Below are 17,705 nucleotides of genomic sequence, written 5' to 3' on the forward strand. Positions count from 1 at the left end.
ATTAACTGTGCATATTATTTTGCCAGTTAAACTGAAAGACTAGTGTTATTTCCTGTGGAAGTTCCCATAACAGAAAGCAGGCCCTCCCTTGCTCCAGGATATTGGTATAACCGCTGTTACCTGGAGTAGTCTTGTAAATTCAGACAAATAGAAACTTTGTGGCAGAGTTTATTTGTTAAGGGTGTATGATTTATTTAATTAGCTAATGCCAAAGTACTTGGCCAGGTGTCCCTTCACCAGCCCTAAATTGCTAAAGGCTCTAATCGTGTAGAAACGATCAGCGTGTCCTGGTTACTTGCCGCCTGGGCTAATCAGAAACTCCACTCCACAGAGCCTTCAGGTTACCTGCCTTTGGTACTGTTCCTATATATCACAAGGCAGATTAAGATCTGTGCCTGAAGTTGGGCTTGGAATTCACATTTTAGGAACCAGTAAAATATATTTTATCAAAAGGAAGCTACAAGTACTTGCAAGCTTCGGGACACGTAGCAGTAAGAGATGGAAGAGATGTGGCTGGACCTTTGCTAAGCCAGGCACTGTATATCAGGCAGGAGACTTTGCATCCAATACCTTTTTTAAATGCACTATGAGGGAACTTGGTGCCCAGTGCTATTCATCAGATAGTGGAATATTACTGTAAGCAGAGGGATTGGGATATCTAAACAGTGAAGAGAGCTATAACCTAAGCCTCATACACAAATGCGAGGACTGTTGCCCACTGGTATTGGAACGCGATCTCTGAAGTGACAGTTTAGGGCAGATTTCTGTACACATATCATTAGCCTAGAGACACATCTGTAGCTATGGAGAAGGGATGACGCAGCACATGACGGGGTGGCTTCTGGCAGGCAAGGTGAATAGGAGAACAATGTGCTCGGGTGTCAGAAAAAAAAATAGAGATTAGCCATACACGAATCAATTATAAGCCAATGTGCATATCTGATTGGATTGTGATCCTTTCTACACAGAACATAATGAATGAATAGCAGTGTTGAACTGTTCGATGCAGTGAAATGCTATGGCCCATTGATCCACTACAACTCCTGCCCCACCCCCCTGAACAAATATAATTTTCTGCCCTGTCCATTCAATACCTTCAATTTTTGGTCAAAACTGACAGAAATTCATTCGACTGGACATTTTGGGAAATAGACTCCCAGCAGATTCAATCACACTGAATCGTATGGGAAAAATAATGCATGCATGGGTACCTTTAGGCAACTTCAAGGGGCTCCGGTACACAAGCAAGATAAGCGCTGGGAAAACTAAGGCCCACGGCACGTGCTCGCAGTTTCTGTTGGCGGGACTGATTCCTCTCCTTCCCCCCTCCCTCCCTGCAGAGTTGAGAGTGGGCGCTGGGGGACTTGAAACTCACCTTGATCTCCGATTCCCGCATTGCATCTCCATGGCAACAGGGCATTACATGACTTGACACTGGGACGTGCCAGCGTATTACAAGCTGGCAGCCAGCGTGTAATACGCTTAAACGTCCCGAAGTCACGTCATGTGGTGTGATGCCCTGTTTACATGGAGAGGCGACACGGGAATCTGTGATCGAGGTAAGTTTCAAGTCCCCCACCACCGTCAACTCTGTTGAATTTAAGGAATGCAGCCCGCAGTATGTAGCCCGGACCGCTTAAAGTTAGCCCAGCCCTGAGCTAGACTTTCGCCCGAGGTGGTTTTTATTGGCCGACCCCAGCAGAGTTTAATGCAGCGTGTAAACGTAGCTCTAGGTACAAAGAAGCTTAAAATTACTGTTAAAAGGTGGAATGTGGGTTGTATAGAATGTTATCTTCAGAGTATCAGAAATCTCAAATGGAATTTTAAAGTTTGACAATTTTCTTATAGAACACAATCACAGATAAATGATTACGCAATGCACTTTAGCCTTTAGTGAGGTAATAAACGAAACAAGCTAATTACTTCATTAAACTCTACAATTATCTTTGGTGTACCTGCCACATTAAGAAAACATGTACCCTATTTCAGTCAGCATGGATAGGGAAGCAATATGTACAGGAGAAGATAATTGGAAAGGGCAAACGGGTCAAAGCAATAACAGTTTAAAGAATACCAAAGAAAGACTACATTTTAATGGATTTGGATAATATATTTACAGCATATATAAAAAAAAATATTAGAGAACAGGACGCAACAAAGAAGAGACCCTAAAATTAAAATCAAGAGCAGAATAATTGGTGTCTTTACATACAAATATGTAATATGAAAAAAAAGCCTCTAAAACAGGCCAGCAGTCTTAACTTGAACTTTCCAAGTAAAGGCATCAGCTTCACAAAAATTGTGATACCAATGTAATAATATGTCATGTCAATTAGTATTTGACACATGAAGAATCAGTTAAGCTACCAAAGTCTGTTTCCCCCTCCAGTCACCTGGAGATCTTTATGTGACCGCCTCACAGGTAATCAGAGAGAAAAATCAATAGGAGTGTCTGAAGTTTTAATTAGCTAGGGACACGTACCTGGCATGATTGCAGAGGATTGTGTACCATTCTCCCTCGCACTATAGTTCAATTTCATAGCGTTTACAAAGCTTCTATTTAGAACGCTTGGCTATGTAACTGTAATTTAAGCTGGTATGTGCTCTAGCTAATTACACTTTCCATTCGCTAGACAGAAGGAAAAAAAAAAGCATACAGTATGGACTACCTCACATTATTACTTAGTTGTGCAAGGTATTCTCGTAATTCTTTAGCAGCTTTAAACCTGCCATATCTTTTCTTTGGGTTTGCACATTCGTCCAGTAGTGCCCCAAGCTGGCCATCTTTGGCAATTTCGGCTGGAGGGTCATGAAGAAGACCTCCAGAAGTGCCACGCCAGGTAGCATGTCTAGACAAGAGGTTCTGGCAAATGGCATAGTAGTTATGGTCCACTGTAGTTCGAGAACACAAAACTTCCTTTGAGAAGGATAAACATGCTTCTTTGTCACAGTCATCAAATTTGCTTTCATACCACGCGTCCCAGTTTTCAGGTTTGTCTGAAAAAGTAGAGAAATTCTAGTTACACTTATGCTTAGGCACTTGAATATACATCATTTACATATGATTCATCTCCCATATGCCAATTTAACATCTTTAGTTTCAGTGTTAATGCCAACTGCAGGAATAAAGTTTTAAAAGAGATCAGATATAAGAATAGCCTCTGCAGTCAGAGGACACACACAATGCTAAAAGGTCTATTATACTTACATAAAGAATTAAAATAGAACATTAAATTGTAGCCCAAATACAGTATATATATTTTGGGTTCTTTTGTACACAAATTCCTATCAATTCAATGTTAACAGTGCTTCAACATTCCTAATTACAGGAGAAATTCAGAAACAGCAGAAATATATAGACAAGTCAGAAGAAACTCTGGACTAGCGGACCAAATAGTTTCCCTTTTTATTTTCTAAAACCCCCAATCCTTTCAAAACAAACTTGTGTTACTTCTAAATAACGTTTCATCATAAAACTAAGATGTGATATACGTGTGAATTACCCACTGAAACTGTGAAACTATGCTTAATCTTTCAAGTACGTAGTAAAGAAAAAAACTAAAATAATTAAATTAAAAAAAAAAATAATGAAAAAAAAAATCACACATTTACCTTAAATGCAAAAAGTGCTAGAACCATACAATTCTTGGCAACACAAAAATACATTTAACAGTCCACAAAAGGAAAACCCTCTGCAACCTTTGTTCAGTCCCTCGCTGTCCTCTGGCACCTGGATCTTCTGCTATGGATCCAGGTACTTGAATCAGTTGCAGTGTTCTCCCCAGGGCTAATTAGGTGGGCGGGGCGCCCAGCTGATTTGAAACCCCGCCCGCCTGTTGTCATGCTCTTAGGTCCCTGCACACCCACAGCAACAGTGTGTAATCCAGCGTTACAACTGACCTGTGTCCTGATAAACTGTAGCAGAGAGAGACATTGTCACTGCTGCACGGACGCACAGTTTAAAACAGAGTTGCCGCTTCCTCCAGGGCTCCCCGTTGTGTCCATTTCCGTGGTGTCTCAGTCAGAAGCAGTGCGTGTATCAGAGTCATGTGCAGCTCTGGAGATTCCCTTGTCTCTCTGTCCCATTTGCCGTTTCTCAAGGCGCCACTAGATGGCGTTATATGAGACACAGCGAATGTGACTGATACACGCACTGCTCCTGAGCTACCATGAAAAAGGAAACAGCGGGGAGCCCTGGAGGAAGCGGCAACTTCGTTTTGAACTGTGCGTCTGACGATGTCTCTCTCAGGTACAATTTATCAGGGGACACAGGTCAGTTGTAGTGCTGGGTTACACAGTGCCTCATCTGCCAGCTGCTGCATTGCTACTGTAATGGATGCTGTGTGGAATGCCTGTAGTAGTAGCATGCAGCACCACCTGCAGGCGGTGACAAATCAGCTTTTGAATAATATCAAGCAATGAAAGCATATGGGATTTCTCGAAAATAAAATTTTAAGGGCAATTGTTAACATACTATGTAGATAGTTTGAAAAATGATTCTTGTTTTGTAGATAATTTTCATTCTAAACCTCCTGGTGTTATAGTATTTAATTATTATTAGTAATTAGATAGTAATTTCTTCATATTAAAGTATCTATGCAATTATTCAGCCTACCCAGATTTTGACTCCCATCCTGTATTATTGTACTGCACATCAGGGCCTCAGTAGTTGTCCTTTCTTCAGTGGTGTTTTTAATTAGCTAGTAGTGGACTGGTCCTGCAGGTTAGAGTAGAGATCACTTGAGAGCAGCATACTGCTGTCTGATGCCCAGCTTACTGTGACTTGCTTTGTGTAAAGTAGTCATACATTGGTTGACATGCTGACCCAACTAGTGATTTATCACTCTCCCTGATTGGAAATTGAGCCGATAGCAGTGGCTCATGCATACCTTTATACCACTATTTGTTAGAATTGAGATCTCTGATCAAGAATTGAGCCACTGCCATCCAGAAGTTAATATCTTACTGCTTCCCTGTCCTTTTACTCTTTTGATATATAAACAGAATAGATTAGCGTTTCCCCCAAGCTCTTTTAGCCGGGTGCTCCACCTGGCTAGTTTTGGTGAGCAACCAGCTGTCATCGGCTCACCACCTCCTTTGTTGTAAGCAGAGTTGTGCAGAAAAGCACCAGCCCTGCATTCTCTCCTCTCGCCCCACCCGGCTACTTTTTCATGCCACCCGGCTGGAAAAAAATTCTGGGGAGAACACTGCAGTTGGGTGTAGTGCGCATGCACACACTCCGCGCCGGGAGTGTTCTACACCTGCGCAGCACAATTGCGCAGGTGCAGATCGCTCCTGGCTGTGGAAGTGGCACGTGCCTCATAGCAGAAGATCCAGATGGCGGAGGAGAACAGCAAGGGACTGATTAGCCTGAAGGGGGCTGGAGGAAGCCCCAGGTATGTACAAAACTTCTTTTCATCTGTCTCAGGTACCTTTTAATTCGTAGTCACCAAACCAAATTTTAAGATCTCAAATTATTTGATTTCATGAGCAAAGGGAGTGCATACATTTGCATAAACCAGCATCAACACAGAATTATTTCCATCTCATTGACCATCTCTATTAGTGACACAGCTACACGTCAGGCTTTATTCTTACAGCATAGATGTTATTTAGTATATATAAAAGATTCCTGTGTACACAAATATACAGTCACAATCAGATATGTACATCTGACTTTAAAAATATGGGGACTGCTTTATTGAAGCAGTACAAGTAACTATTTTTGATTGGTTTATTTCATTTTTTTGGACTAAGCCGAGTAATTACTGTATTTATAAATTATTTATGATGACTATCTGAGAAATAGAAAATGTTATCAAATTTTCTATTTTAACTACAGGTTAAATTCATTAGGCGTCGGAGTCGGTGCATTTTTTCCCGACTCCAGGTACCCAAAATTGACTCCTCGACTCCACAGCCCTGGTTAATTCTATGGTTGCTGTGTGCTGTCTGTCATATACTCAATTGCACATATCCTCTGAAGTAGAAGGTGCTGCCTGGGAAATGTGTAAGATTTCATAAACTTGTAAACAGGTCTACAAGTTTGTCTTTAGTCAGCTCTGGTATACACCTGCCACTACATTATAGGACTGGGTATGCTTCCAGGGGCTACAGCACACCATCTTGTTTGGATTGTAAAGACTAGGCAAGAATTAATTCTAGCAATTCTTACTGCTGGGAGATTTTAGTCCCTTTTTAAATAGTAAATAGTGACGTAATTTTGCTATATTTTAGATCACCTGTTTAAACTTCACCCCTGTGTGGTTTAACGTGCTAGGGTGTTCCCGCTTCATTAAGGTCCTGTTAGAAATGCATACATATTTCCCCACCTTATAATCAAAATTTGCTTTTAGAAATTGACTTTATAATGATGGATTCAATCAATTAAAACAACAAAAGAACTGCAACGGATTCACCCTTGGACACTGTCCATGACCACCTATTCATTTCATTGGTACATTTTCAAACTGCACAAAATCATAAAATTTGCATCAACTCAGAATCATCTCCATCTATTTGCTCCATTCTTTGAGTTTTTTTACAAAAGGGGTACGAAGTGCTCATTAAGCAACGTTCTCTGATTAGGTTTAATTTAAATAAAACTGGCCAGATATCAAATAACAGTTTCTCTACTAACTTTATTTCAACTGCAATACCGCTCTAGTTTCAGTCAAAAGAGGTGGCTTTGCCAAGAATATGGGCTGGTCCTCGATCTATAATTATAAAGGCTACCTCAGCTTGACAACATCCCAGCCACCATATTTTGCCTATTTCATGTTTGGTGCAGAATAAAATGAAAGTCATACTAATTCTGGTCTTGAGATTCCTCATTTAACTTATTTCTGCCTCAGTACTAGAGAAAATAAGCCTTTCAGAACAATTGTTTTCAAAGGCTGCAAGAAAAATTTTAGACAAAGGCCTCCTTGGAAAAGCAAAAAGGACAAAAGCAAAACACTACTACTGTATAATGGATAGAATTCACAAAATATGGCCAGACAGAGATCTTTATCATCCTCAACATACGGGGCAGAGAGCAAAAGATTAATTTGAAGAACTTCACCAATCAATCATGTTTGTCTTACAGAGAAGCAGGTGGTGAACTCACAGGACATGACAAATATGGGAACATTCTAGAAGCAAGCTGACAAGATATCTGGCTGGCTGCCTTTCCTGAAAATGGAACACGGCTTGGTTGTATGCCTGCTTTCCTGTGCATTTCTACACGCCAATATTTAATTCCTATATTTCCTTAGAAACAGTATACTGTATATATTCCTGCTGATTGTCCTCTGCTCATCCCCCAGAACAAGGACATGCTCACTGCTGTCAGCGATCAAGTAGGATGAAAACATGGAAGGATAGAACAGTGCTTGGGAAAATTTCAAAATAAGCACAAAAACAAGGTTTTCTACTGCGTCTAATCATCCTGATTTTAAAATGTTCTACCATAATGAAACACAAATGTATTTTTAATTCAAACATGCATTTGTGTGAAGGCGTTTTATTAAACAATTGCGCCTAATTTACTTTTACTTATTCTTCTGCCCTTGCCATTAAACTGAAAAGCAGTCAAACCCTGCCATGCAGCTGCTGTTTACTGATTATCAGGATAGGCAAGCAAGCTGCATCTGTTGTAGTGGATACTTGCAAGCAGGGTCGGGGCCGATGTACACGTTAGATACTCGCCCAAGGTAGTCTTCATTGGCCGCCTCGGCCAAGTTTAATCTACTGTGTGTACGGAGCTTTGTTTTAGTGCCTGGCTGTGTTTGAAGTGAAAATGGCAGGGGGAAAAACATTTTAAATTTTCTTTCAGCCCTGCTATACACACAAACTTGTACATCCTGAGGATCCAATTTTCAGACACAAGAAGATAAAGTACACAATCCACTGCATTTAGAACTGCAAAGATTTGTATAGTGCACTAACCAAGCAACCCTTGAGTAAGTTATACAGCAGTAACCAAGCAACCCTTGAGTAAGCTATACAGCAGTAACCAAGCAACCGTTGAGTAAACTCAGCACAAAATGGGAAGGCAATATCTGCAAATTAAGACTCTGCAGTCTACCTACACCTCACAGAGGAGCACTGCCCAAGATGAAGGAGTTCACACTTTGGGCAGAAAAGTAAGCTGGTGCACAAGAGGTGTGAAAAAGACTGTCAAAAACGAAAAGCTATCCCTAAAAATAAGATGCGTTCGACACCATTCACCATCCACACACAGTAAAGGCTTGTTTCCATTGCAGTGCAGGTGGCCGTGTATCAGCGTGACTCTGCATTGCATCACGCGATTCCCCGGGGTGTCGCTTGCGATCCCATTCATTATTATAATAAATGGTATCGTGGGCACAATCGCCCCAAAATGCGTGCAACCATGCGCTGCGATTCAGTAGTGAATTGCACCGCACGTATGGAAAAATCAGACAGTGCAGTCTATGTACTCTCTGATGTCCCTTCAATCGAGTTTCCATAAGCACGGCTAAAAGCACGCATATGGAAGAGAGTCCTAAGACGCTACAACTAAAACATAAGTGTTTCAATAAGGGTATGTTCACAGTATGTCCTGGCTACAACACGAGCAACTCAACATGCATGAAGCACGTAAAACCAAACATTATTTCATAGCATGGTAAACGGTTCTTGAATTTGTGTGTTTCTGCCAATGTCATCTAGAAATGCACTGTGGACAGCCAAATAGATAATGTGCAGAGATGTGACCATGCCTATATACCGTATTTTTCGGACCATAAGACGCTCCGGACCAGAAGACGTACCTAGGTTTAGAGGACAAAATCCAGGGAAAAAAAAAATACTAAACCTGGTGCATCCATGGTGTAGGGGCATCTTGTGGATCTTCTCCCCTCCCCAATTTATATGTCCCCCTTGTACCTCTTGTGTCCCTGTGTCCCATTTGTACCTTTAGTGTCTCCCTTGTGACCTCCACTGTCCTCCTTTGTCCCCTTGCGTCCTCTTAAATTCCCCCCTTGTCCTCTTAGGTGGCCCCTTTGTCCTCTAAAGTGCCCCCCTCTCCCTGTTGTCTTAAAGAGAAACTCCGACCAAGAATTTAACTTTATCCCAATCAGTAGCTGATACCCCCTTTTACAAGAGAAATATAATGCTTTTCACAAACAGACCATCAGGGGGCGCTGTATGACTGATTTTGTGCTGAAACCCCTCCCACAAGAGGCTCTGGTACCGTATGGTACTCTGGGCAAACTGCCACAATGTAACAATGTTCACAGACAGGAAATGGCTGTTTACAACTGTCTGCAAGGCCAGAACAGCTAGAAACAGCTACATAACTTGCCCACAGTAACAATGTCACCATGTAATACATGTCAGAATGTGAATCTGGGAGAGGAAAGATTTTACAATGAGCAAACACTGCCTAAATCATTTATACATAATTATGGTAAAAATGAAGCACTTTTTTTATTACATTATTTTCACTGGAGTTCCTCTTTAAGTGCCCTCTGTGTCCTTTAAAGTGCCTCATGTATTCTCTAAAGTGTCCCCTGTGTCATTCAAAGAGCCCCTTGAGATCTTTAAGTGCCCGCTGTGTGCTTTTAGATGCCACCCATGTACTCTTAACTGCCCCCCCCCCCCTGTCCTTTAAAATGCCCTGTGCGGTACTAAGTAACCCCTGTACTAGTCTGTCCCCCTGTGAAACTTATCTTCTTCGTCACCAGTCTGTGTAAGGAATCTGTATGGCTTGCAGAGCATGTATTGCAGGATGTAACGAGTGTAGGTGTCCCCGGGGTTGTCCCGTCCCGCCCCTCTATACCGGTGCGTTCCCGCCCCCTGTGCTCAGCTGTCCCGTTCCCCTCTAACTACTTTCCCTGGCTCTCTAAGGGTTACGTGAGGAGTGTCAAGGCATAGGCTTACCGCTGGATGTTAGCGCTGTCAGCGGTAATCTTCCGTGCTAAAGCCGCCGGGTGGTCCGTGCACGCTGCCAAAGCCTTCCGCCCTTCACTTCCGCATTGGTGATGAAAGCGGAAGTGAAGGGAGGAAGGCTTTGGCAGCGTGCACGGACCACCCGGCGGCTTTAGCATGGAAGGTTACCGCTGACAGCGCTAACATCCAGCGGTAAGCCTATGCGCCTTGACACTCCTCACGTAACCCTTAGAGAGCCGGGGAAAGTAGTTAGAGGGGAACGGGACAGCTGAGGACAGGGGCGGGAACGCACCGGAATAGAGGGGCGGGACGGGACAGCCCCAGGGACACCTACACTCGTTACATCCTGCAATACATGCTCTGCAAGCCATACAGATTCCTTACACAGACGGGAGGTCTGGACAGTCACGGGGACACAACATTTAAAAGGGGTGACAACTGGATACCGGTAGAAATTGCTGCATCCGGACCATAAGACGCAGGCACCTTTTCCCCCCATGTTTTGGGGAGGAAAAGTGCATCTTATGGTCCGAAAAATACGGTAACTATGTGAGCAGTGTGTTACATGCAATGTAAAGCTATGCACATATTGTGAAAGCAACCTTAGTAGACTATTGACTGAAACAAAATGATTACCTGTACTTCTAAGCAATATCTTCTTCATCTCACTAAATATGAAGACGTTGTGTAAGTTTTATGAAACAGACTGTGCTACTCTCTTATATTTGGATGTATGGGTTGATTTGATTTGTGAGAACCTCCACAGATTAAGTAGCATAATGCTATATTTTCCACTCAACTGTCCATATCTATTCATTGAAAGCGTAAGACAGATGATGACCATTGTATGACAATTGGACCTAGTGCTGAAAATCTGAATGCTATGGTTATGGAAGGTGGCTTTGCATCTGTGCAGGACAGGAAAATCTTTGTACCTAGAATCATTATTTTGTTCAATACAAAAGCAAGCAGGAATGCATATTGACTTTGGCTTCCTAAATCAATACCTGACATTTTCAGGATACTTTCGCTGGGTAAACTATTTTAAATTTCAGAAACCAGTATGTACAAAATAAGGACCAACGTTTATATTAACCATAGAAGAATTGCTGTAGCATGTTCACCATAAGTTAAAGAGGAACCCTAGTAAATGATTCAGGATGCCCATTTTTACACACACAATGTGGTTACTTGGCAGGTAAAAACTGCATCCTGTTGTGTCCGAGCACGGTCACGCTCACTCCAATGCACCCACTGTGCATGGTCACTTGCATCGAGTCGATGCAAGTGACCATGCACAGTGGGTGCATTGGAGCAGCTTACAACCTGTGAATTAATTGACTAGCGTCCCCTATGAGAGAGGCATTATTGAGTGCATTTATGCTTTTAAAATACAATATTCCCCCTGACTAAAGAAGAGTGTTTAACTGAAAACGTACTCTTTGAATCATTTGGGTTAGCCAAATAAAAAAATGGAATCAACTCGTTTCAAATCTTCCAACATTCATTAACTGTAATGGCTAAAATAAGTTAAGAAGCAGCCATAATCTGCTTTTCTCTGCCCTGTACGGCTATCGTTTCTAATGAAAAATATACAAAGGCGTTGGCACATCAGCATCATAAAGATTAAAATGGATAATATTGGAATAATATAGAGCTATACCTACTTTGCTTAATTAATTTTTTGTCAGCTACCAACACATTCTCCGCATCAACGATGATTACTTTCCCATCCCGAGGTCCAACTGCAAAGTTATCAAAGCTGACATCTAAGAGGTAAAGTGCAAATTCAAAGTCATTGTTTGTGAGCTGCTCCGCAATTTCCATTAGCTGCCATGCAAGGTCCACACGCTTCTCCCATGGGGCATTGTAGAAACTCCAGAGTTCTTCACCTACATAATTTACAGCCACCACTCTTCCACATGCTCCCAGGTATTTAGCAAAAGGCCAGCCTTCATCTGATGGGAAGCTCTGAAGGAAAATAGGAAAAAAAGGCTTTGATTATAACCGTTAATACAGATATTACGATTGATAGTAATGTATGGTGTAAAAAAAAATAAAAAAAAATATTCATAATATCAACTATGTTTGAATGTGGAAGATTATTAAAATCACCAATATGCTATGTGTATCAAGGCTTAAAGAGAACCTCCATTGAAAATAATGTAATAAAAAAGTGCTTCATCTTTACAATAATTATGTGTAAATAATTTAATCAGTGTTTGCCCATTGTAAAATCTTTTAAATCCCTGATTTACATTCTGACAATTATTACATGGTGACATTTTTATTGCTGGTAGGTGATGTAGCTGTTGCATGCTTTTTTGGCAGTTGGAAACAGCTGTAAACAGCCATTTCCCACAGTGCAACAGGGTTCACAGACCGGAAACTGCCAGGAGTACCACGGTTCTCAGAGTTTCTTGTTGGAGGGGTTTCACCACACTATCAGTCATACAGCGCCCCCTGATGGTCTGTTTGAGAAAAGGAATAGATTTCTCATGTAAAAGGGGGTATCAGCTATTGATTGGGATAAAGTTCAATTCTTGGTCGGAGTTCCTCTTTAAGAACTCACTGTGGCAGATTTATCAAGGCAGGAGTAAAGAAAACTGAAGCAAAGGTTTCACAGTTGCACAAAGCAACCAATTACAACCCCAATATCCAACAGCACAAACCTGACTGACCGCTATGTGCAACTGCTTTATTTAATTTAGTTTTCTTTGCACTTGCTGCACTATCTTCTCCAGTATACCCTACATCTACTAGCCCTATTTAAAGCTTAAAGTTCCCTTTAATGTAAAAAGAAAATGAGAAATCAGTAGATACATTTTATATCCATATGCAGTGCCTTAGATAACACTATATAGCCCTTTATTCAATTAGCTGATCCTTTAAATGGGACCTGAACTCTGAACTTCCTCTCCGCTCTAGATAGGCAACAGCATTAAAGGCAACCTGCAATGTGTCCCCCAAACAAATTTTCACTTACCAGAGGCTTCTGCCAGCCCCCTCCGGTCCCCCGCTGTGGCACAGTTTCGTTACCACAGACTTGCAAGTTCACGGCAACTGCGCCTGCGTCCTCTGGGAGACATCCTGTGCAGGCACAGTATGAGAAAACCTCATACTGCATCTGTGCAGGACGCTGGCAAGGGGCACGCGATGGCAACAAAACTGAGCCGTGGCGGGGGACCAGAGGATGGTTCAGAGAGTTACAGGTTTCCTTAAAACACTTTTTTCTCAAAACTAAATGTGTGTGGTTTTATTCGGATTTGTGGTTTTAACCACCCTGGCGTTCTATTAAGATCGCCAGGGCGGCTGCGGGAGGTTTTTTTTTTTATAAAAAAAAAAAAAAATCTATTTCATGCAGCCAACTAAACGTTGGCTGCATGAAAGCCCACTAGAGGGCGCTCCTGCCGCATACTTCTGATCGCCTCCGGCAATCAGAAGTAACAAGAAGGGCCGCGATGAGCGGCCCTCGTTATGCTTTTAGAGTGACGTCATTGACGTCAGCCGCCTCCGATCCAGCCCTTAGCGTTGGCCGGAACTGATTGGTCCGGCTGCGCTGGGCTCGGGCGGCTGGGGGGACCCTCTTTCGCCGCTGCTAGCGGCGGATCGCCGCAAAGCGGCGGCGATCAGGTAGCACACGCGGCTGGCAAAGTGCCGGCTGCATGTACTGCTTTTTATTTGGCGCAAATCGGCCCAGCAGGGCCTGAGCGGCACCCTCCGGCGGTAATGGACGAGCTGAGCTCGTCCATACCGCTAAGGAGGTTAATTAGATTTTCATTAGCCAGTGTTATGTTTAGCAGATGAACATGTTACAGCATTCTCACGCACTTGCTGATCAACTAAACTTAACTTCAGGGTCTATGACTAACGGTATTACTCCCCCCATCCTGTGGAACTCTCTCCCACTGCCCATCAGGCTTGCCCCCTCCTTCAACACCTTCAAAAAGGCACTCAAAACTCACTTCTTCAAGGAGGCCTACCTCACTGATGCCCTAACTCCGTGTTCCCCAACCCGGTCCTCAAGGCCCACCAACAGTGCATGTTTTGTGAAAATCCACAGAGGGAGTTAATCAGCTCTGCTGAGACACTAATTACCTCACCTGTGAATGTTTGTGGTTTCCTGCAAAACATGTACTGTTGGTGGGCCTTGAGGACAGGGTTGGGGAACTCTGCCCCAACTCTCTCTGCCAAGAACTTCTTGAACCCCCCCCCCCCCCCCCTAGATTGTAAGCCTTTGGCAGGGCCCTCTCCCCTTGTGTATCATATTTGATTGTACACCCTATCCAGAATATGTAAACCTGTATTAGCACCACCACTCCAGTGTATGATCTGGTATTATACTACCTGTATTATATTGTGTATCTTATTGCTTTTTATTACCTGTATTGTTGTATCTATTGTCTATTACCTTTATTGTGATGTCGGTCACCCCTGTTATCATGGTCTGTAATCTTATATATTGTACAGCGCTGCATAATATGTTGGCGCTGTATAAATCCAATAAATAATAATAATGGCAAAGGGTTGGCAGAGCTGACCGACAACTGGTATGCCTTTAAAGGAAATAAATATGGCAGTCTCCATATGCCCCTTACTTCAGTTGTCCTTTGTAAGCAGCTTAAATGCCAATACAGCATGTTTTAGACATTCAATCAATCTTCCAATCAGACAGTTACTATAAATGAAAAAACATTCTATTAAGCAATTAAAAAATGAGATTACTTCTAGCACAGGACAGAGCTTAAACTTGTTACATTACAAAACACAAAATGATGAAAGGAAAGGTAAGCTATCCTTATTTTGAGATTAAAACTCTTCTATGGCATAATGAAAGCACAAAATGCTGCTGCGCTCACAGCAAGAAGCATAAAACCAGCTTGTGACTTTGCAACCTTCTCTCCTGCTGTGAGAAAATGTAAGCCCAAAGTCATAATCAAGTTACATTCGTAATGCCGATGCCCTGGACTTACAGTCCTGCATAACACGAGGAAAAAACTTTACAATCTCAGAATTCTAAACTAGCATGAAAACGTCTAATTAAAGGAACCTGAAGAATGCAGCACCACTAACAAATTTTCACAAACACAGAAGCCATCACTCTCAAACATGTTCATCTGTATTTATAACACGCCATGCATGTCAAGAATGGCATTGCTTTATAGAACTTTATTCAAGGCAGTCAGCTGAACAGAGATAAATACAAAAAGCAGGGACCAAACGTACACACAAAAAAAATTTAAAAAAATGGGTGCGATTCCCACAGACTGCTAGCAGCTAATAATGGGTGATAATAGTGTTAAAACAAGCACTATATGCTGGAGATCATTGCTGAAAATCGCAGTTATGGTGCCCACCTTAGCATCTGGAAGATCCCAAAGCTAAACATCACTGAAGTCAATTGTGACTACATGCGTTATGCTGCTGTGGGGTGCTACAAACCATTATGTCCAGCAGCTCCAGTAAGCTGCACCCTACTGCAGGATCATCAGTGGGACACTAATAACATTGGGGACATCTGCATACCTTGTAGATCTCCAACCAAAAATTTTTTCAAAAGGAACAGCGAACCTGAACAAAGTAAAAATTATTTACAATTATGTAGCAACAAATGAGTATTACATACTTGCCTCGTCAGTTCCTCTCAGAAGCTCACCAACCATTCCCTCCAGTTCTGACTAAATCAAGTCAGTCTCTCAGAAAGCCGGCTTTCACCATCATCATATATTTATGACATGCCTTCAGTGGAAAGTCTGCAGTTGTAAATTAATACAAACTTGCTTCATGTAATTTCAAATATCTCACCAACTGAGGTTTCTTGTATTTTCTGTATTGTCAGTGCCTATATTTAATGCGATTCAAGTGAGTCTATACAAATGAAGATCCCAGACTTTGCTGTGACATTTGTAAACTGTATTTTTTTTCCCCGCATCATTAACAAGTAGTTCAGACTGAACAGATTGGTTCGATATCTGTCACACTATATAAAATGTTATAAACCGAAAAGCTGTACAATCAGACTTGCAGTGTGTGACTAGCTTACCAATGATATATTATAATACACTTTCCAAAGAAGACAGAGAAAGAAGAAAAAAAAAAAAAATAAGGAGCTTCCTATGTTTAACAGAAGTCACCTGAAGTTGAAGTTTTGAAGTAGCTAATTTCAAAGATACGTGTTAAATTAATCGGATCAAAGCATTTGTCTATTGCTTATGCACTCCGATTTTTTTTTATGTTCCTGAATGAATACACAGTGACATAATGACAAGCATATCCCTAGAAAAAAGTTATGTAAAAGACAGGACCTGAACACAGGCCCCATTACCTACACACTTCCTGCACTGTCTGTAGACCAGGTACTCCAATTCAAGTGCTTATCTGAATGGTTTTGATTTGTACAAAAAGATACAAACACAAAACTGGCTATGTTGACTTCACAAAAAAATTCAGGTGTTGAGCAAGATGTGGAGGGAAGGTGAATCAACCAAGAAGCAGTACAGTAGGCACCCACTAGGAGGTAATACAAAAGGTGCTGCCTGTAAATGCTCAAACAGGCCGACTAAAAACTTTATTTGTCACTTTGATAAACTTCTGGGGGATTTTTTTTAACCGGTGAGCTTTCTTTGTCCCCTAAGTTTTCTTTTTCAATGTATTTTATTAGATGTAAAATGAACAATTCAATCCAATTAGTCATAGACAAATGAGTACTGCATACAATCTGCCTATTCTAGAGAGCAAGCCAAATTGAATATACTTGGAACATAATAACACAGCACATGCACTTGGTGATAAGCTGTCAGTCTTGTGGTCACTTTGATAATACTATTAGTTCACCCAACTAAACACACAGTAAGGAATCCATGTATTATTACAGAGTAACTCCAGTAAAAATTATGTAATAAAAAAGTGCTTCATTTTTACAATAATTATGTATAAATGATTTAGTCAGTGTTTGCCCATTGTAAAATCTTTTAAATCCCTGATTTACATTCTGACATCACATGGTGACATTTTTACTGCTGGCAGGTGATGTAGCTGCTGCTTGCTGTTATGGCAATTGGAAACAGCGGTAAACAGCTATTTCCCACAATGCAACAAGGTTCACAGACAGGAAACTGCCAGGAGTACCAAGGTCCTCAGACTTTCTTGTGGGAGGGGTTTCACCACAATATCAGCCATACAGAGCGCCCTGATGATCAGTTTGTGAAAATAGATTTCTCATGTAAAAGGGGGCATCAGCTACTGATTGGGATGAAGTTCAATTCTTGGTCACAGTGTCTCTTTAAAGAGTTAAAGTATAAATACATCTAGCGATTTTGACTGCTGATCGACCAACAGACAGACCGCTCTCTGATCGAATCTGATCGGAGAGAGATCTGTTTGCCGCCATAAACCGCAGGCCAATTCCCAAATGATTTCAGCATGAAATCATTCAGCAATCGGCCTTGTGACGCTGCCTCCAGCCACTGTATTTAAATGGCTGCAGAACACACATTTCAGGGTTCTCCCCCTTCCTCAAGTGTACTGAGAAAGGGTGAAACCCCAAATCATGTGTTCTGCAAAAGTCTAGATCAGGGATGTCAAACCAGTCATTTGAGGGCCTGAGATCCTCACACATTTTTGGCACAGCTCAAATTACGGTAATTGATGGGTCTGAATCAGGAAAGGTGTGGTCCACCAGGTAGAACAAATTCCTCTCTTTCTCAGTCCATCCTAAACACTGGCATGGATCTGGCCCTCCAGGCCTGGAGTTCGACACCTGTAGTCTAGATCAGGGCTTTTCAACCTGTGGTATGCGTACCACCAGTGGT

General features: G+C 41.8%; 1 protein-coding gene across 1 annotated transcript in view; it reads right to left on the bottom strand.

The window, feature by feature from the left end:
- Positions 1-1,514: 1,514 nt before the first annotated feature.
- Positions 1,515-17,705, bottom strand: part of DIPK2A (divergent protein kinase domain 2A) — a 66,821-nt gene continuing 50,630 nt past the window's right edge. Inside the window, exons 2-3 of the mRNA XM_068280764.1 lie at positions 11,562-11,865; positions 1,515-2,997 (exon numbers count right to left, since the gene is read on the bottom strand). Coding sequence (XP_068136865.1) covers positions 2,666-2,997; positions 11,562-11,865 — 636 coding nt within the window. The 3' untranslated portion in view covers positions 1,515-2,665. The remainder of the gene's footprint in view (positions 2,998-11,561; positions 11,866-17,705) is intronic.

This window comes from Hyperolius riggenbachi, chromosome 4 (assembly GCF_040937935.1).
Source record: "Hyperolius riggenbachi isolate aHypRig1 chromosome 4, aHypRig1.pri, whole genome shotgun sequence".
NCBI classification, from domain to species: domain Eukaryota; kingdom Metazoa; phylum Chordata; class Amphibia; order Anura; family Hyperoliidae; genus Hyperolius; species Hyperolius riggenbachi.